The sequence below is a fragment of the Patiria miniata genome, unplaced genomic scaffold, assembly GCF_015706575.1.
Source record: "Patiria miniata isolate m_02_andy unplaced genomic scaffold, ASM1570657v1 HiC_scaffold_5, whole genome shotgun sequence".
Lineage (NCBI taxonomy): Eukaryota > Metazoa > Echinodermata > Asteroidea > Valvatida > Asterinidae > Patiria > Patiria miniata.
In genome coordinates, this window is record NW_024037072.1 from 16,494,468 (window position 1) to 16,516,474 (window position 22,007).

Sequence of the window (22,007 nt, forward strand, 5' to 3'; positions counted from 1 at the left end):
ATAATTTTCTTCCTTGGCACGTCGAATCGATATGGCTCTATTCCCGCAGCACTAGTCCCGCCAGCGCGGAGGCGGGATTAAAAAAAAAAAACTCCCAAAACAAGAGCACGTGGCCATGCACTGTGATTCCTCTCATAAGTCTGATGTACATTATCGATTGACAGACTAATACCGGCTGTGTTGTTGTGAAGCCTACGGGAGACACGGGGGAAGAAAATCGAGAATAGCCCAGCCACATCGGTCTTGCCTCCGTTGGCACTTTGATGATAATGAGTGCGAAGATAACTCCCAAGTGATGTCACCTTTTTGTCACTGGGAGTGGGAACGGTGGATGCAAATTGGTGATTTCGCTAGGAAAAAAAACTGCAGCGCAATGAAATTTGAGCCATCGGTTTCCAAACGGAGACGTTGAAAGATACAAGACTAATTAGTGAAATGAGTGTTTCTCCAAGATAATGTGTTTGCTATAGGGAAATCATAGAGGCAATGTTTATTAAATGTCTCATTGAATTGATTCCTGCAAATCCAATTCAGCAAAAGAGTGGAAGGCAGGGTGAAGTATCTTCAAATATATCTGCCTTCTTTCGTAATTAAATCTTTACGTTAATTCTACCTGTAATGATACATTCCTTATATGAAAAACATTGGTTTTTGATTAAAATTCTAAAACCCTCATATAGTGTTTCTTTAGATGAGGTTATCTGACAACATGGTACGTGTGGTTCTCCCGTTGGCTGTTTATGCAACGTCTACAGCTAGTTTAATGAAATTGTGTAGAATATGATATAGGTATCATTGGATTGAGGATAAGTGAGGCTTACATAGCTTTGAGGCATGTCCTTAAATCTCGGAGTTTCCTGGGGGGTTTAAACCAACAAATATAAAATGAAGTTATTCTAAATCATGGGAAGACGCCTGTAATTTACTACCAAAAAAACTACAATTTTCGATATCTGATGCCAAACATATTGAATTATCGTTGTAAAACTGATCTTGGATGTTTAGAACGAGATCTTATAAAGTGCTGTCATCTTCTGCTACCCTGAGCCTGACGGAAGGCATATAATAGGTTTTGATTTTATGTGTTTTTTCTCTTCCCTTTTCTTGGTTTAGTTCTTCCACTTCGTCAACGGGGTAGTTTAAAGACTAACACTGTTAAAAGATGTTCAGCGCAGTCGACACCATCTTCTCACTATATAATCGAGATACACCAGATTTTTTTCGTTAAGACTGAGGGTCAGACTGTTTCATTCTCCCCCCTGATGAACAGGGAGCACGTGGTTCACCCAAGCGTGACAATCAATTACAACACTCGTTGATTTCCCAAGATCACCTGGGTATTCTTACCATGCCTTATACTCGGGCCGGATTCACTTTCAGTATTGGAACTACACTCTCAATCGCCCATCGCTCGGACGTTTCGGCTGAAGACCTCAAGCGCAGTTGGTCATTCCATGCATGCTCTACAAGAGGACTCAACGACAGCTCTTATAAATTTCAAGTGCAGGAGAAAAGCATTTGTAGTTCGCTTTCTTCCGCTATTTTCGAATTGTATTTTGTTCTTATAGCCGCACGTCAGACAGCGTCTCGTTCAAATTGAATATGTGTTCGTATAAGGAGATTCTTATAGAAGGAGAAATTGATTTGATCTTTGGAATAAGATGTCTTGATCTTTTCCTCTATATATTTCTCTTTGACGACAACTCCAGGGTGTTTTGGGGACATTCCAGGAGCGAGAGGTACATTCCAAGCAGCACTTTAATGCGGCAAGACCTCGTTTTGTAATCAACCGTCCATCACTTTCAGGCTTTCAATTTATCCGGAATTGAACGTAAACTCATTTGCCTAAAAACAAAACTTTCAGCGTGTATTGATTTGATCACTTAGCGCGATCGTTTAGCGGCCATCTTGCCACATCTGTCGGAGAATCTTAATTTTCTATGTGCGCTTCCCAACCCTGAGAGCTAGCTAGTGCCCCGGGGTGGTGGAAAAAATTAAAAAGGTGGCAATCTATTGATTGAATTACGGATAATTTCAGCATCGATTCAAGTCCATCAGAGTACTACCCGCGTGTGTGTGGTGTGAGTCAGGCTGAGCGAAACGCACAGGGGGAGAGAGCGCCGTAGATGTGATGATATGCCGCGCTTCAGTTTGCATCCACTCCTGGCGTAGCTGTCGACAGACGGCCGGGTTTTTAAAACGGGCACAAGTGGACGGGTGAACCCCTTCCTTGCCCTTATCAATCTTAACGCGCCAGACTCGAGATCTGTCACGTCCATCTCAGCCGAGCGCTCCAAGCTTACTCATCACGCACGCGCGTCACATCCTCGCAAACGGCGCCCAATCCCCTAACGCCAGCCGTTATTATCCGTCTTTATAGCCCCGTCGATTTGGGCACGGTAATTTTCACCGTTGGTATTTGCGACTTGTGTTCTGCCGCGTCATATTCTAGGCCGTGTGGTTTTTTCTGTTATCGAAGTCGGCGGACTGGGATACCATAGCGTGATAACTATGGATAGGCTTAAGATTGTCTTGGCTCTTGCTGCTGTGCTGCTATTCAACGTGATTCAAGGTAAGACAGTTTATGCTTGCTTAAAGTTTAGTTGGCACGATAATTTAAGTAATATTTATCACTATCAACATATTTCTGTAGTATGTTGTCATACTCTTTGCACAATGTTAAAAATGCAATGTTATGCACAAAATGCACAATGTTTAACAAGCACGCCAATAAAAAAATATTCTGTGTTATTTCCTTTTAGTAATCGTTGTCGTGGCAAATGTACATTAATTTATTTTGTTACACAGTTCTGATATTTTGTAGATTCTTACATTTCTCTGCGACACTTTGAGTAAGGTATACTTCAAAGATACCTTCATGAGCGGGGTTTTTTTCAGCCGAACTAATCAAAGTCAGTTGCCCATAGTTATTTGAATTGGCAGTTTAATGAATTGCATATCGCTGCACTGATTAAAATAACACTTGAAGTTATACGTCTTTGGTCTTTTTTCTACATATCTCTAATCTGTTGGTGTTTGTTTGTTTAATGGTGTGCTTCATTCCTTTGGTAAACAACATAATATCCTGCTGTTTACATCGCACTTTCTGCACTCTTTACGATTTAGCAACAAGCACCTTACGTTAATACACACTTTGATTTCGCAGTTGCACTTCTTTAGTTTCTCATCTTTCTGCACTCCTTGTATCTTCCCCGTTATAATTTGCTAGTTATAACAAAAATTGGTTTCAAAAGCAAGACAGAGATATTAAGTTGTACGAACCTTCTGTATTAAAGTACTATAGTTTTGTAACGCATTCTTCTGTACCAATTGACACATTTCTAAATACGATATTTTAAAACACTATGTATCAGTTCATATATCAGACTTGATTTTGAGGGATTATGTTCACTTGGATGTTTTCAGTGTCTCGTAAAATACATTTTATGGTTCTTTGTGTTAATGTCCATTGTGGTAACACTTCTTCACTTTCTTTAAATCTCACTATTTTACAATTTACACTCGTCCTTTCTTAGCACCATTGACAGCACGGTATTTGTTTTTGCTATTTTCATGTCTACAGCACTCCGTTTACTAACCTCACATTGCTAATGTGTATATACTCTTATATCCCCCTCATCATTCATATAACAAGCTAACCACAACAAGACGAGTTCCTACGGCTGTAAGTTTCTCAATCAGCTTCTAAACCTCTCTTTTTTCGTTCTCTGAAAAGTCTGTCTTCATCTGCAATTCAATATATACAAACGTGTTCAACAGATGCATAGGATATCAGCATACATGGTCATCTTTCTCTGTAATAAAAAGAAATAGTTGATACAAAGGGCCGAATTCTGCTCGTACCAAAGTATTCTCTTTCATTGTTGGCATTTCAAAGAATACTCCTGTCACCCACACAGTTCAATAAAAAACTGTTGTTAAGGTAACGTATCATCTTGAAAACCAAAATCAGACATAATAGATTTTTTTTGTTTCTGGTCAAAAATACCGTTTAAGGCCTTTTCAAGAAAACTCTCTCCTTCGTTTATCCAATTTTTTTTTATTTTTTTTTTCATTTTTCAAAGTTTTTTGGCTGGAGCCAATGCATGCCCACTATATAATTGAAGCATGACAATGTTATCGGTGGAATGTTTCACACTAAACTAACATGTGTTTGTTTGTTGGTGTTTTTTTTCTTGCTTCTTTTACCTATCTCAGTGCCCATAACTTTTTTGAGATGTTATGTTTTATCCGATTCTGGTGTATCAATTACTTTTTCTTACTAGGCCTACTAGTAATTAGATTCCGCAAACGAAAACACTGATAACAAACAACAAACAATCCAAATCCAAATGGCACTACCGCTTAAAGCATAGCAAATATTACGATGCATTATTGTAGGAGACCTCTCTGTTACGTTTCAAAACATGTCTAAAAATAAAAGAATATACAGTAGGTTTCCTGTAGTTAATAGACATACTAGAACCTTCCTGCTATGTTAGACAACACTTAGTGCATGTGGAGAATGCTGGCACATTCTGTTTATATCCAAGCACGATGTTAACCTTTCCACTGTTTTTTTTACCTTTGCACCACTGACTCGCACATTAAGTAATGCAGACGGATAGACCTTGAACTTGTTCCGTAATTTTTAGGATCCTGGAAAATTGTGTCCTGAATTCAATACACAGGCATAGTAAAAAAAAAATGGAATTCATTATGAAATGTGGGTCGTATGGGAAATCATTTTTGTTTGCCATCTGCCTTTGCTTGAAGAACCCGGTGGGGTCTTAATGAGTGCCTCAAAAATTATGAGGAAGACTCGAGATGTAATTTCAGCCAGAAGGAACGAGGCAAATTAAGGACATGATTTTAATTACGGCATATGAATTGATAGTGCGTTCAGTCTAAATCTAAGCCCTCTGGGAATGTGTTTCCTTTCTGGTGTCTTCTTATTTTCATAATTGCTTTAGATGACCGACAAAAGCAAGGTTTTGCAAAGCTATAGCGGTTTTCGAAGCAATTTACTATCGGTATGAAGAACACGTTTTTACCCGAACAATGAGGGCTCCAGGGCAGGCCCATCTAATGAAAATGGCTTGCCATTCCCGTGAAGGGTCCAATTATGACAAACGTCCTAAAAGATATCAACGGATATAAATCTGATTTGAAAGTGGCAGGTTTGTCTCCACTAAATTGCATAATGGCATGTTGCCCTGTGACGCAAAACTGCTGGGACGATGTCGAGGTACAATGATTCTTATTTGTTACAATTTTACTCAAGGCATGTCAAGAGCTTCGTCGTTAAAAAAAATTAAATAAAACTCAGTACTCGCAGACACATATAGTTCTTATAATTATTTGACAGTATCAAAATTGCACCATATTTAGCTATGAATTTTTAATGGTATTATTTGTGATTTAGTTTGCAGGTAAAATGAACAGTCAAAATCAAATGATAACCTGTGTCGTTCGCGGCATCAGAAGATAGGAGTCTTAGACATGGCCCATTATGATTTTAAAATAGCCTCTTGTGACCGCATTGTAACGTCAGGTTTACTTCTCAAGCAGATCTGATCTTAAAATAGTAAACAAAGTGACGGCAAGAATAGGGTGTGTGATTTGAACCAATGGTTATTCAAATAACACATCACTCATTCTGTAATCTCATTAAGTTTCGGATGGTATTAACAGCCCTCAAAAGAAAAGTCAATTTCCACATCAGTACATAAGTAGATTTAATAACTTAATCCACTTGCACAAAATTTGACTTATAATTGTGAATAACTCTTATATTTTAAAATGAAACTTGCTGCACCCCTTGTGCCGAGCCCCGTATGAAATGTCTCAAGTTGGTATAACCAAATTGAGCTGATTGCCCCTATATTTCACAACTCCCTTTCTGCACATTTTGGCGTTGTCTGTGTAGGTGTACTGTGCGCTACTGGAACGTACCGTTTGGTGACCACTCTGATGCAAAACTACTCCAAGGTGGTGCGGCCGGCCGAGTCGCCCCAAGACGCCATCATGGTCGCCTACGGGGTAGCCCTCCAACAGATTATTGATATGGTAAATGCTTCCTTATAAGATAAGTCTTAAAGTTTAACTTTCGTCCGGAGATTGCTATACACTTAATGTTTTAGATTGTGTAACCATTTTTTTTTTTTAGATTTCTTAGCTAAAATGAGTCCAAATAATGTCTTACAATTGTTTACATCTGATTCCGCAGCTATGCATGTTTTACCTTCATTGCTTATTCGCATTTTCATCAGCGATTGAAGCCATTGAATTTTGAGCCAAAGCTGCCAACGTTAGACTAGCGCCGAATCCATGTGATAATTCTATGTAAGAAATCAAGTCCCACCTAAATGAAACTAAGTGTGTTTGAAGCAAAGGCTATTTTTAAGAAACATGTTTGACCTGTATCAAGACTGGCACTCTATTGGCTCTGTCATCGAGGATCACACTTTTGAACCCCTAAATTCCTACCCGCGATAACTACACAAAAACCGCATAGTTTCAAAGTATATAGTTGCGTGAACGATTATTGTCTATTTTGAATGATGTTTTTTTTTCAATTTCTCTATTTCCTTATAACGCATTGAAGAGCCAAAGAGAGTGATTTCTGATTGAAAGTGCTTCTTAACGATTTCATAAGCCAAGGAATCGAGGAATCCCCTTACTTACGTTCGCCTCATCTTTTGGTCGTACAACCTCCCATTAATACCCTTTGGGACCTCAATGTCTGGAGCGAGGGAAAGTGGCGGTCTCTCTAATGTGCCTCGTCGAGTTCCAAGCCCTTGCAATGGGTTTAATTGTCCATTATTAAGTCGAAAATGAAGTTCAAAATGCAGTGACATCGGCTTTTAACAGCATTGATAGGTTCTAATCGGGCTTGGCTGTTGCGGCTTCGCTGTGCAATCCCAAAGTCATGCAGTTCGTCAGCCCGAAAACAGCGCGTGATGAAATTCAAATCCCAAAGAGAACTTCATAGAATTAACATTTCTGAATGCATTGGGCTTTCATTGAGGTCAAAATGCTCCCAACATATCAAGGGCAGCATAATTAATATTAATTTTCTCGTTTAAAAACCACATTGGACGTTTCTTACGGTCTGAAAATCCTAAAGATTTCCACCAATGTAACTTCTGTCCGTCCCTCTAACTGTAAAAATAAATATACAAGTGTCACTATACTATTAAAGCAACAGTCAAAACACTTACGGATTTCCCTTTTTTCCAGTGTCTATAGTTTTTAGAACTGAATTAATATCTAGTCTTGCGCAAAAACACTCATATTCTTTACTTTCGAAGAGAATCCTATATTCAGATATTGCAGTCATATGAATGTCTAATCAAATGCCAGTTTGTCACCAAATCAAACGACAGTTTTGATATGCTATCAGTAGAAAGGGCAGGGATATGTCCATTGATGCCTATCAGGAACCCTAGGCCTACGAGTTGGTTACCATCCATTCTTGATTAGTACTATTTTAGTAGGCCTAAATAATTATAAAAAAATTACCATGCGAGTGTACCAACGAATTACAAACTTTGATGTCAATTACATGCATGTTTGCATTGACCATTCAAAAGTAAACTCACGAATGTTTTTGGTAATACAAATTGAATCGGGTGAATGAAATATCTCGGATAGTTCTACCCTTCTCTACCTTTAATGTTTTATGTGAGTTCCAAAAATAGTGGCAAGCTCTTTCAACCTTCTCAGCCTTATTAAGATCTTTATGGGTCTCAGGTAAGCGACCTCAAGTTTAATCCTCCCCAGACTAGACTCAGGGGCAACGACGGAGGGGAAACACGCGAGACTTAACCGCCAGTGTTCACTGATGTCTCTGGTCGGTCAAGTCAAGTCAAGCTAGTTCAAGCCATAATACAGACGCCTCCATTCAACTCCGGGTTATAAACACGGTAATTTCCCGCTGAACTGACTGTGTGTTGTGTGTCAAAGGAGGCAAATTGTCGCAGATTGTTACCCATAAAGTGCTAATACGCAGTGTACCGCAGGCGGGGCGGGGATTGGATGAGACTCGTGGGACCCGCTGAAATTTGATATCTTCCTGGGATTATTTTCTCCTTTTTAATATTTCTCTTCCTCTTTGAGGCCACATAACTGTTTCTCAGTAAATAATACTGCTATCATTATTGATATTGCTATGTTCGCGTTTTTATTTGTTTAATTTGAGTGTTTTCCTTTTAATTTTTGTTACCGGTTTTGTTCTCAAACAAACAAAACACTCGGTAATTAGGTATCGCGGATTGCCCAAGGAATGTATCACTGTAAATTTACCTCTAAATTATCCGATTCTAGAAATATGTATCTTTATTTTCCAGCTGTGACGCTAGGATGGCACAATTCGATGGCTGTGCTGACTGCATGCATGCACTTTAATGCTAATCTGAAATTCACAAGGGGCTGGTCGTGTGACATTGATGCTTTATATTCACTGTTGGATGACTAACACAAACACTTCACTGCCGTTTTTCTGCAAGTGTTGCAATATTACGAGAGGCGAGTTAGTTGCGCCAACACAACAAACATTCTGCCGGCTACCGAAAATGCGCATTTTCCTTCGAGTATTATATTCACCCCACGCCAATTTCAAGCCCAACACGAACCGCGCTAGTACAGTACACCCAGCAGAAAAGCTAGCCTGCTTGTGGTGCGACAAGAGGGGGCGAAAAGCCCCGATCGAATCAAACTTAATGAAGACGATATATCTCAAACATTTTGACGTCACCCGGCAATGCCATCGCTTTCCTGGCAAATAAGTCTCGAATTGCCGCCGCAAGCGATCCGCTCTGTGATTAAAGAAAGCAAATCGGAGACCACGAACAGAGAGACATGGACAGAAAGGGAGAAAGACGGAGAGTGTGGAGAGTAAAGGATGAAGACAAGACGAACTGGCACTTTACAAGATTGAGACCGCTGTTTTTGGCAGTGAGGATTAGGAAGTGATGGATTTATCCGTCTGTAGTATAGTGCACGCGCTATGCGCGCCAGCAAGGAGGCGCATCAACCACGCAGCGCTCGTTGCATTATCCGTTTCCCGTTCGCGTCAGCTCTGTTGCCGCTCAAGATTCACCTATCTTTTTAATGGCAGTCTCATCGATCAACTCCCGCAGTAGTGTTAATCACCGCACACTGAAAGCTTGCCCCGAATTCCTTCACTTGACATTTCAACAAAACGTTCCCAGTCCGCCGGTCTTCTTTCTTCAACTCTGTCTATCTTGGAGACTTTATGCGATCTTGCCACTCGGGTTTGAAGGGCACTAATCAGGAATACTTCGGGGAAATGTTTTGTTAGACACCCAGGGTGCGAAGGGAACACAGAACCCCCGCTATGTTCAAGTTTCGACAAGTGAAGTGTCCCTGCGACACAGTCGGTTCATAGGAATGTTTTCACACGGAATGATACCCCGATACCTTAGGTGTTGCTTTTGTCTCCTCTGAATGAACTGCCACTTGATGGAATTGAAATCACTGAGATAGGAGTAATGACTGAGATCTCTAGAGACAATTTATGCTAGTCAGCATCAGGCAAAAATCTGGGAAGAATTTAGCGCATAGTTTTACTTATTTTGTTAACCTTTCAACACTAGCTCTTTTGTAATAGGTTTGCTGTTTTTAATCTCAAATTCCCTGCACAAACAAATTGGCCCCGTCTATCTTCCGTACATAATGCTATCAGTGTCATTTGATTAAAATCATATTGAATATGAACATCTTTCATATCAGGCTCCTTTATGCACCACAGTCATGATAGCGTGAGACTGAACGACCCATTATATTTTGTTCCCATTATTACCACAGCGTGGTAATATTGGGTCGTGACTCTTTGAGTCCCATTCAAGGCAAGTTCAGGGTACAGAGAGGATAATGAACTTAAAAGTAGGAATGGGCACAAGAAGAAAACTGCATGGCCGCCCACAATTAATGTCATATCATGTGAAAATTGGATTTTATTTTCCATGATGATTTGGAAATGACCAAGTTACCACTAATACGAAAAAACTGAACATTCGGCATACATCATAAGCAACTCGGATATGAAAAGAACATTATTTTTGTAAGAAAAAACATCTAGCAGGCGCCATTTTACTTTTTTTCCCTCCACTCCCAACAATCCTTTAAAGTTATGTAGGTTTGAGGTTTGAAGTATTGACTTCAAACGATGCATGGAATTATATTTTGGCCCTACCCCCGTTAAATGTTCCGTAGCAACTTATTGCCCAGTTAGATCCTTGCAAACACTTCAAATTCCAATCGTTTTTGTTTTACCTATTGGCTTACAGGACGAACGAAACCAGATACTGACGACAAACGTGTGGCTGAGACAGGTAAATATCACGTCCGTCCCGTGGTAGTCCATATTTCGATTATTTCCTGTGTTTATGGCGATGACATCTAGGAACTTGAGCAAGCATATGATAAGATTTTGTCAGTGGAACCTGCAAACAATGCAAATACACGGGTATTCCAGATCACGTTGGCTTAGCGTCAGTGCATAGAAGGGGCCATAAAAGCTTGGGAACATTAGTTTTTATATAATTTTATACATGTACCTTGAAAACATTGTGGTATATTTTATAAGTGGTGGTAATTCATCACTTCAGTAATGTTGAGTATTATATCGGAGCAATTATATTTCCGAATGCCAAACTTGTCAAATCTTTTGATAAATATGTCCCGAGTCTATAGGCCTCTTGTCATGCCTTTTGAAGTACCTATACTACCAAGCCGAACGATTCAATTTATTTGATGATTCGTTCCAGCGATTCCCGAATTAAACAAATCAGAGTGCGAAAACGGACGGCCTATTCCCTTACTCAAGAGGGTCTATATACGAGTGCATATTGTGATCAATTTGAACAGCCATCATAGCTGACAGAATCAATCCGAACTGAGAACAGAAGTGGAAACTTGGTCTGGGGGTAAACTGACGGCAGTTAATTAAAAACCTGCGGCAGCTCGATTGAGCCTCTCGATTGAGCCTTTCTATCAGTTCACGTTTAACTGCTTTTATTCTACCCCCCCCCCCACCACCACCACCTCGGCACTGTTATGGAATTTTGTACAGCTTAAATGCAATCTTTTTAATCTTTATCTGCTTGCCATGTATAATTTGTGTTTGGGCAATATAATTTTCCTCACCAAGATCTTCAAATTGAAATTAAATATCTGCAGTGTTTTAGTTATTTTATTGACACAGGCCTACTTACCTCAGAAGCTGAAATCACGAGATATGTAAGCTTTACTTATACAGCAATGACAGAGTGCGAATCTGTTATTATAGGCTACTCCCACATTCGTTTTGGCAATCCATAAAAAAATCAGAATTTTACAGCAAAACTACTTTATCCCTTGTAAGCTGAAACAACTCATGTTCATATGTGTGAGTTATTAATCGCTAAGTGATGACAATGTAAAGTCAGTATGATTATTCGAATACACGATATCCACATAGATTTGTACAGCGAATAATTATGAGTGTTTTAGTTTAATATTTTATATTCGACGTTCAAATACGTTTGTGCAGCAAATGTGTGTGTTTCGGTTTGATGTTGGATATTCGACATTCAAATAATTGTGTAAAGTTAATGTGATTGCTTGTAATAGAAGTTTGATATTTGATACTCGACATTTACATACGCAAGCCCTATCCTGTCAATTGCCCACAAGCAAACCAGTAGCCATACAACTCCAACCCTATAACTGACGCTAATCCTTACCCTAACCCTAACCCTGACCCTTTTAAAACTAACCCAACTCTTACCCTAATCATTATACCCTAAACACCAGGCCTATTTCTAAACAAAACCTTAATCCTAAACACACAGTACACTCATACCTTGGTCAAAATCTAACTCTTTCCCTATTAACATATCCATGAAATTCTCAACAGCCAACCCATTATACCACGATCCAACTCTCCTTTCAGATCAACCAACGCGATTTCTTGCAAAGTGGTTGGGAAATTTGGCATCACCGGTTTACCCGATCAACCTGACTGTGCCATTTATTTTGAAACGGCTGTGTTGCTCGTTATACGCGGGTGTAGGTTTGTTTCAGTGATACAAAAGTATCTTTAAAAAATTGCGGAAGTTGGAAAAAGACGGAAGGCTGGGGAGCTTCTTGACTTGAGGGAGAGAAGGAGACGATTGAGATTTACAATGTATGTGTCTTGTGTGTATCTCATGTCACTATTTCAATATTTCACTGTACAAACGAATGGGAATATCGAATATATAATGTCGAACTGAAACACACATAATTATTTACTCTTTAAATGTATGGGAATATCGAATATCTAACTTCAAACTGAAACACACATCGCACACCCAGTATCAAACTGAAACACACACACCCACACATTCGCCGTACAACATATCCATTATCAAACTAAAACACCCATGCGCCGACCGAACTAAAATCACTCATATCCGCTGTATACCTATGTGAACTATCGAGTATCGATGTTAAGATGATAACTGTGCAATCTTAAATGGAATTACGGGAAGTCTTTAATTTCACAATAGTTATGTTGATTGGAATATTTTCGGTCAATAAATTGGTTTCGTCGAAACATAAACAGACCCGATTACACAGGTATGAAGCTGACTTTCTTGAATAATGGCATGTAATACATGTATTCATGCTTTAGAAGAGTCGATATGTCCCTTACGGCTAGAGATGAAATAACCATCCATTACAGACTGGGGCTTATAGGACTATCAGGGTATATTGTGTACTATGTTTAAAGCAAGCCCATAGCCATATTTCTGACCATGGTTATAGTCAAATAGTCGATAAACTGCTGCAGTGTGGAGGCAGTGATCTAAGCAGACTATTGGTCAATAAAGCCAAATCTCGACCGAGGGGCGAGAACGGGTACGGGAAGATGCAGATCAAGTTATGCTTAGGGGAACGAGACGTGAGGATGTACGGCTGACATTCCCCCGTGAAAGGCTTTAGCATATAAACGGGAACACGTCCTGGGGCCGTTGGCAGGGAATGACCGCTGAGATGGGGAATTTTGTAGACTTAAGCATCACGGCAATATGTCTTGAGGATTTCAAGGTATACGATTGCCACGAATTGTCAGTGTTCAGATATCACTTGCCCGCTGTGCTTGAATTTAACACGCCTTCGTAATCGACTCACAATAATTGCTTTCAATAACAAAAAGGTATTCTATTTTGAAATATAAAAAAAAATCACTTAGGGTTCAAATTTTTAACCCTCATAAGAAAGACTTGTTATTAAATGATTTTTTTTTTAACTTCAAAGATATCTAACGTACCCAGTGTTTGCAGTAGTCTGAGTATCACCCGTTTCCTGTATAACGTCTGATATGTCTAGACATGCAGATATATGCAAGTCGCGCGCCAGCTAATCGGAGTCGACTTTACTAAATCGTGACGTCATTTCATTCCCAAATCAGGACTAAATGGTTTGATTGGTCAATTCGAATGCAGTGTTTTGTAATACAACAGCAGCCGAGCGCATATCGCGTAACATGAAACAGAGCGTGTGACACAGGTTTTTTTTATCCATTGTCTGTGACGCGCAACGGGTGAATGACCGAAGACCCGATATAGAAAGCGCTCGCTGATTGGTCAAAATCTAGAGATCAAGAGGCGGTTGTCTTGCCTAATTAATCAGCAAATCTGCTCACATATAGACCATATAGCACTCGCCATGGTCTATTACATAGACTATGTTTGCAGGTGCTGTAGAAATTGCAAGGATGTATAAATCAGAGGATGTTAAAAAAAAAAAAAAAAAAAAAAAAAAAAAACACGCTTCTGTAGACGGTACAGTCATTAAAAGCTGTATGTCCACACAAAATACAGTTGCGAAGCATTCCAAAAAAATCCACCCCATTCTTAAATTGGACCTTTAACCCAATATAAACACAAATTACCACCTTTTAAATTTAAGTGGGTCAGTCCAAACAACAGTAGTTGCAGCACTGGTGTGCATTAGTTTGGGAGTCTGAATTTCTGTGATTTGGCTTTTAGCCAATATGGAAAAGAGTAAACACTGTGGCGATATCTACATTTTTATATTTAGCATTGGACAGACGCCAGTCTACGCTGGAACCCCGAGGATTTCGATGGTATCACCAAGATAACGCTTCCCTCCACGGACATCTGGAAACCAGACATTGTGCTATACAACATGTGAGTCTATAGAAACTAGACTATTTTCCTTTCAAACTTCTCAAATCTCGGCTTGGATTCCGGCTTCGATGTCTGCTTCTGTACATAGACTTACATATATTTTTATATTTCTCCTGACCAGAAAACTTGATTCGTCTTTAACTAATTGCACCTGAATATACGCTCATATAAACTAAAATCATTCTTGCTTAACTGCCAGAATACCTAATTAGCTATGTTTGTTAAGCTGTTTTATAGCCGTTAGTAACTGTTCTATGATACGTGTTGTTCATTGTCCGCTTTATTTTTAACTGATAAGTAATTGTGATTTCTACTAAACTTTATAATCAGTGTTGTTTGCCTTGTTTTGTTTTGTTTTTAGTTTTGTTAGGCACATCCACCACAAGCTTCAACGTTTTTGGATGATGCCTCCACACCAGTTACAATGTGCTATTTAATTAGACTGGTAGTGTCACTAGTGTGGACATAAACGTTTTTAGAATTGAAATCTCGTTTTGATGAATCCTTTCAAAACAAATGAAAGAATGTCGAGTATGGTTTCATGCCCAAGGACTGGACTAACAGCATTGGTCAGGCCTGCTGATGTGAATGGGCTTATGTATATCGGGCGGACCTCCATCTGTCAAGGGCATCCTTATACACACACTATGAACTCTTTGCTTGGTTTGTGTTCAACAGACTATGCAGATTAGAAACTGTGATTAACGCCATGTTGGAATAAAAACGAAGCTGCGCTTGTATTAAATCATAGACTAACACGGCTATCGGGTCCCATTGCTGAACTACATGTATAGGTCTACGTTAACTACTCACTCAGATCACTGTGGCCGAAGCTCGATAGTCTAGGGCTGTTTGTAAGAATTAACAGGTGTCATGATCTATGGCGCGTATCAAATGAGGCAAGGAAGTGAATGGACTGTTGTGTTTCATTCGTTTGTGGAGGTCAAGGTGTTTTGGTACTTTTACTTCGTGTTAACTGTATTTATGTCAGGTTATACTCCACATTTTTCTGTAGATTTTAATCTCCACGCAGTCATCTGTTAAGTAGCAGTTTTAGTTAAACTGTTTTGTGCGATTTTTGTTAAAGGCCCGCCAGAGAAAATCACCCATCGCGTGCACCTACTCCACAAGACTGTTCTAATTATTCGGTCTAAAAACTTACCTGAACAAAAACGAATCGGGTTCCAGGTAAGTCCCCAAACTCATCGAAATCACAAGTGCTCTGAAAAAAAATACCGGCCGGGCGGAAATCCGATCCGTACGCTCGTTATTACACGCCCACTCCAGTGGACTGGATTAACGCGGCAGCTGCACTTGAGGCGCAGCTTCGTAATCTGCGCTTGGTTCGGGTATATTACGGATCCATCGCGATGTCGAATGCGAGATGTTAGTGACAGATGTGTGAAATACCCGGTGGGGATTATGTGACGGTTCCAGAATCGGGTCTGCATTGCAAAGTCTTCCTTTTCTCGCGGAATTTTGGGCTGCGTTTGCAGGTATTTTCCCCGCGCATACTTTCATGCGGATCGACTGTACTTGGGCCACGACCTGTTAAAATACCAGCTTTGTATAAGCGCCGTGTATAATTCGCTGCAAAAAGAGGTTAATCAAAGTAATTCAAATTCATCTCCGGATTCGAGTAGGCCTTCATCCCTGAGTCATAGGACAAGAAATAACCTTGAATCTATATGTAAACTTCGAATGTATGATTCTGGTAATAAAATGCTTATGTGTCTATATGACTAGTAACAAACGCGAACCCGCGAGAAAAAGTGCCCTCTCCTCTCCAAAACCGAATCTCTCCAAAACCGAATCCTATCTCTCCTTTTGAAGTCGAGGCTTGGACTTGATAGCCACTATCAACCTCGTTCTTCGGAAAGCCGCGCTCTTGACATCTAAATTCAAAAAAAAGTTTTCAGTAAGAACCTATTTCAACCTGTGGTGTCTGCCCTGAGTGTCTTGTGATGTTTCCCTTGAGCATGTTGCTCCATGTTTACGTATATCTTTCATATGTCAGATTATTTGGACATTCATCTTCTTGAGATTCCTTCCCTACCCATTCACTTCAATAGCTTCCAAATCAACTACAATCTGAACACCCTTGACGAAATGCTCTTCCAATTCCTCATAGAGCTGATGACAAGTTTGAAGGCATCATGAAGACCAACGCAGAGATCTCCCACGACGGGCTGGTGTCTTGGTACGCGCCCGCCATCTTCAAGTCCTCCTGTAAGATCAACATCCAGTACTTCCCCTTCGATGAACAGCACTGCAGGCTGGACCTTGGCTCCTGGGCCTTCACCATCAACCACTTAGACTTGGTGGCGCGCAGAAATTCCGGGGACATCGACAGCTTCATCCACAACGGCGAGTGGGTGCTCAAGAGGATGCCGGTGGAGCGGGAGCTGGCCAAGTACGACTGCTGTGAGTACCCCTACGCCCTGCTGCATTTCACCATCGTTGTCCAGCGGCGCTCCTTGTTCTACGTCTTCAACCTTCTGGTACCCTGCATGTTGGTGTCCGCACTGACCATGTTGAGCTTCTACCTGCCAGCCGATGCTGGAGAGAAAGTGACACTCTGCATCACAATCCTGCTGTCACTGACAGTGTTCCTGTTGCTAGTAGCAGAGACAATGCCACCGACTTCCGACGTCATCCCCTTAATAGGTACAAATGCATTATTATTCAACATAATTTAACCAATAATCGTCCTGAGGCACCCAATGAGGCAAAGAATCGACATCAATTAAATGACATTACCACACTATGTGTGCATACCCATGTCAACCAACTTGAACAACGCTGCTTATTCCTTAAAAGTCCTTAAATTGTTACAAACTCACAAATTCAGATAAAATGATACAGTATAATACGTCGAATCCATTAATCGACAGGTTACATATCAAAGAGTCAAATGTAGGAAGCAAGTTACTTTAACAAGTTCTGTTGCCGTTTACCTCAATTAGTATTGCTATATTGGAAGAAATTATAAGCAGTCTTCTTAAGGGTGTCAAACTGACCTCATTCTTTGTATCTTTGCATTAACAAGCTTGCTTCCCCTTGGTTAATCCCTCTAGCCCAGTACTACCTGACCACCATGATCCTAGTTTCCGTATCCACACTTTTGACGGTCATCGTGCTACACATCCACCATCGAGGGGCCTACGCCAGCCGACCTCCCGCCTGGTTCCGCAAGCTAGCCATGGACTACCTGGCCCGGGTGCTGTGTCTCCGGAGCTGCCGAAGCCTCCACGGCGCGCAGACTGTGCCGCGCATCAGCTTCGAGAACGCGCCGGCCATGCGCGAAGTCAACAACACAATGTACAAGAACGTGAACATGGACTGCAACCAGTTGGAGATGAACAACATGATGGCGGCTACGACCAAGAGAGACGTCCTGGGTGTAGGACGGCGGAACAGGCTCCAGCAGACACTGGATCTGATCGCCGGCAACCTGGGCAAGATCGTAGAGAGGTACGAGGAAGAGGACATGGACAAGGAGATGCGGTTCGAGTGGATCAGGATAGCTTACATCATCGACAGGTTGTTTATGTGGGTGTTTGGACTTACCACAATTATTGCCACCCTCAGCATCTTCCTTCAAGTACCCTCGTTTGGATAGGTAGACTCCTTTTTTCAGAATGCGGTGAAGTTATCAAGAAATTTCTCGATATAAATGCTGTCGGCTGAAGGTTGATTGTGTGCAGCTCAAACTGCAGCTTTTTTTCCATTTGCAGTTGTATGTGATTTCATGCCCATATAGGTTTCCGAATACATGTAGTTATACGAAGTGACATTAGATAACAGTGAATGAGAAGGTGGATCATGAACGATGAATTTAACTTCAGTTGGAGCGATATACCCCACAATCTTTGTAGTGTACCAACACAAAATTTATGGGGGCGTATGTGACTCTAGTAACTATCGACATGGAAAACATGCAACGGCGAATTCATACGTAATCAGTTTGACTTTAACAAATCACAGCGTAATCGTTTACGTGTAGAGCCTCCTGAATGATTTGATGCAGTTTACAAACTCTCAAAACGAAAACATCAACATTCCTTCCTTTGATATTTTGAATAGCAATAAGTCACAATTTATAAACTAATGGCTGCCTGTGGTGAAGAATGGTCTCCGGATGTTTCGAAATGGAAAGAAATATATATATGTGTGTTTATCTATTTGGGGGATATGCGCATTTGCAATACTACTTATGCTCGGGCGGACTGTCGTTCGCATTTTAAACGCCTGAGATGATATGTATCAGTAACGACATTCCATAGACAGTAATATATGGATTTTGGCTTCAAGAAACTAATGCAGCAAGACAAATAAGCGAAGTCCTGTTCCTCTGTGTATACAGATTAACCGTCCTGTCTATGTTCACATACAAAACCTGGCTATATTGAGTAGATGTAAAGAATCGAAATAATAAGCTTTGATTGGTGTTTCAATCGGCTGGCCGGTTGTAATCAAGATGTATACATCTTACAAAGACGCTCATGAGTTTTCCCAAATGCTTTCAAATCAATGCCGACCCCACAAAGCTTTGTTAAATCAATTTAGTATAGCCCCATGTTTCAAACATAACCCTTTTCGCTTCAAATGCGACTCGTCCACCGTTGTTTTACTTAGATTCTAGTTTGAAAGAGACAAGAGCAACATCGTGAGATTTGGTCTTTTTTTTAACACAAAAAGACTACTAAATGGTTAGTGTAGCTGTGTTCCATAGAATGTAACACAAGGGTAAGTTTTCATTTCAACCGATTCATACAAAAAAATGAAATGAAATTCCATTTTCCTATAGTGGTATGAAATTGGGTGCTTTTTATGTACTGGTGCCCAGTATTGGCGATGGGTTTAATAAGGCTGACAGACGACTGTTATATGTTGAATAAGAGCAACTCGGTGCTCCGAACCCTACGATATTTTGCAAAAACAGTGTATATAGTAAATAAGGACATATCTTTGTACATTGATATTCTTTTAACTCACAAAGAGATATTATTTAAATGACACAATTTTGACACTTCTTCCCGTCGATTCTCTGGCATTGTTTAAGTCATTCTCATTTGTTTGCAGTGAAAAAAATCCCGTCCCCCAATTTTAACACGTTTTATTAAACTTTCCTTTCTACTTATCCTGTAATTAGTTCATCACTGAAAATATATTGTTAAGTAGTTTCAAATGTTAACATCAGCTTATACTCAGCTTTGTGTTACTTTAATAAGTGAATTATATTAAAATGACACCATGCTGTTATTTAAATGTGGAACATTTCAATATTTTTTTTATTTAATAACATGTTACAAACCGAGAATTATAATCAAAGTAAATACAAAGGGATTTGTTTAGTCTTTTTTCTTTTACTCACATTTATTTTCACATTTTCCATTGAAATTTAACACAGCAAACTGATTTCGAAGCTGCAAGGAGTGATATCATGTTTGCGCCGGATATGCAAAATAGCACACATGCGTTTACTTCCATGTAACGCAATCATCATGATGTTATCCAAATAAATAAAGTGTATTTTTTGCGTCACTGTCATTTCCCGAAAAAAAAAAATCATGTACACCTTTAAAATTATTTATACCGGTATACCAAAGTGTATGTGGGATTGTATTTCTTAACTGTGTACTAGATAACCTGCCTACAGTGTATCTCGATGATGAGTTTTATCTTGATCGTAGCCACATGCATGGCGTGTTAGTTCCACCTCTTAATCGAATTTAATACTAACGCTAGGCTTGCTCTGTCTTCAGCCTTGTCACGATTAAAAAGGGGCCGCTGATGCACCTTGCCAAACATTTCAACCTGCATTCCGTCTGCGCTCATGCATGCCTGCGTATGTGTATCCTTATGTATACGGTCAAGTCGGGTGCCAGACGCGATGTAATCTACACGTGTCGGCTGCTTTGGTTTAATTATGGCGGGAAACAAGCATATGCGGTCATTTCTTTTCATCCTGTGTGGTTTCCTACCAATCACCGGTCAAGCAAGCAAACCATGAAGCGCCGTGTCAATTTGCCGCGCACGCATCGGTTTTTCTTTTGTAACTTTGGGCAAGAAGTCGCCCAGCCATAATGTTAGAGTTCTAATTAAAAAAAAAAAAAGAAGAAGAAGAAAAGCAAACGCTTTCCAAATTTTGATAATTACCAGGCAAACTCTTTTTAAAAGCCAACAAAACAATTGTTCGGGTTTTTATCTAGAACCAGCAAACATGCTGCGTTCATGTGCACGTACCACAGTGACAAACTACTGCACGCTCGTACGAGACTTTGCATAACATCTACCAATTGTATGTGTAGACGTGGATGAATTCAGCTGGGCATGGTAGATTGAGGTTTGCACATGGTATCGCTCACCAATCGCATTCTATATGGATGACACCTGCACATCCATGACACCTGCACATCCATAAAACGACTTGAAAGCAAGACGTTTACTTCACTGCACTATTCCCTCCGATGAAGTGTCCATTTTATGCTACAAGCTGTGGTTACTAACAGACATCCACTTCATGCAAACATTTTGATCTCTTAATTCAGATGCGGCAACTTGTCTGTATCCCTGCTCCAGACTTTTAAACGGACGACATTGACAGACCATCTACAAATTAACCTACATGGGCGCGTAATTAAATCTGGGACCATGGTCAACATTGTCATAGCATCCATGCGCAGCGCAATCTTAAGTGCTATAAACCCTGACCCGCCCATGCAGAGACAAACGATATTTCACACCATTGTCTCCTCGGTGAGAGAGAGGTGGGATCCCCAAGGCTGTACGTACTTTTTCTCCTCCTTACTTCTCCCAGACTTTCCATTCATTTTCTGTTTCGTACTGCTACAGGAAACACCGTAATGGCTCTGTGCAGTAACTCAATCTTGTGTTGCTATAACGTGGTATATCAAATAAAACGGTAGGCTCGCCTGGTGCGTCTGAGTCGCTTCCTTTTTTATTTTAATGGAAAGGGTTAAAGCTTTACACCTCACACAAGGGCGGACAAAATACATTGTAAAATGCCCGTGGCACTTCCTGCTCTTTGAATTTCCCAATATTGTTATCGGGTTTTTTTTAGGAAGACAATTCACTTGATAAGTTCTCACATCATTTTTATCTGACCCCAAAATGTACTCAAGTATACACTATTGTAAACTTTACTAGTTTTTAAGGACCGTCTCTGCATACGGTGAAGAAATGCGTTGTGTCTTATGCTACATTGGAGATCCCTATACATGTTCATTTAGAATATTTTTTTACCATGATGTTTTAGCAATTTAATAACAAGTTTGATAACATGTTAAGCCTTGGTACAAGTTTTGTGGAAATGATCAGGTAAATGTGAAGACAACTGCCTTTTTGGAAAAGTGCATTTGCCGCATCCCTAGCTCCCGGAATGACATTGAATTTAAGATACAGTTTGGGATGCCGGTGACGCTACGAAGCTACCGTAGCATAAGCGAGTGATAATTTCACAAATAGTTTGAGATAGATGATATTGTTAATGTTTGTCTTGATACAAATAACAAAGTAGGGACGACTTTTAATTCATTTAATTTGTGGCTGAAACAATCGAATATGTCCACATTTTGGCCAAAAGCTGAGCACCATCGAGTTTGAAATAACTGAGAAATATCCCCTCGCACTCACAGCAAGACAGAGTTTTACCGATTTTGGTCAGATTTGGCCAAAGGCCAATGAACTGAAGCGGTGAAATGAATGCAGCGGTCGGTGCCAGGTGTCGCCGGTCACCGACCTAAATTTCCTCCACGGCTTGATGAGAAGAGAGTACTG

The 22,007-nt window shown here is 40.2% G+C and overlaps 1 protein-coding gene across 1 annotated transcript; it reads left to right on the forward strand.

The window, feature by feature from the left end:
- Nucleotides 1-1,676: 1,676 nt before the first annotated feature.
- Nucleotides 1,677-20,310, forward strand: LOC119741673 (neuronal acetylcholine receptor subunit alpha-10-like). The gene is made up of 6 exons (XM_038217513.1): nucleotides 1,677-2,572; nucleotides 5,930-6,069; nucleotides 10,314-10,358; nucleotides 14,095-14,204; nucleotides 16,336-16,871; nucleotides 17,282-20,310. The coding sequence occupies exons 1-6, from the start codon at nucleotides 2,512-2,514 to the stop codon at nucleotides 17,824-17,826; spliced, it is 1,437 nt and encodes a 478-aa protein (XP_038073441.1). The 5' UTR covers nucleotides 1,677-2,511; the 3' UTR covers nucleotides 17,827-20,310.
- The last annotated feature ends 1,697 nt before the right edge of the window (nucleotides 20,311-22,007 follow it).

Bases quoted from the DNA above. Each gene is read 5' to 3' on its own strand.
- LOC119741673 (XM_038217513.1), top strand. From the start codon at position 2,512: ATGGATAGGCTTAAGATTGTCTTGGCTCTTGCTGCTGTGCTGCTATTC. The intron at 6,070-10,313 runs GTAAATGCTTCC...ATTGGCTTACAG, and splicing joins TCCAACAGATTATTGATATG to GACGAACGAAACCAGATACT. The intron at 10,359-14,094 runs GTAAATATCACG...TTTTATATTTAG, and splicing joins CAAACGTGTGGCTGAGACAG to CATTGGACAGACGCCAGTCT.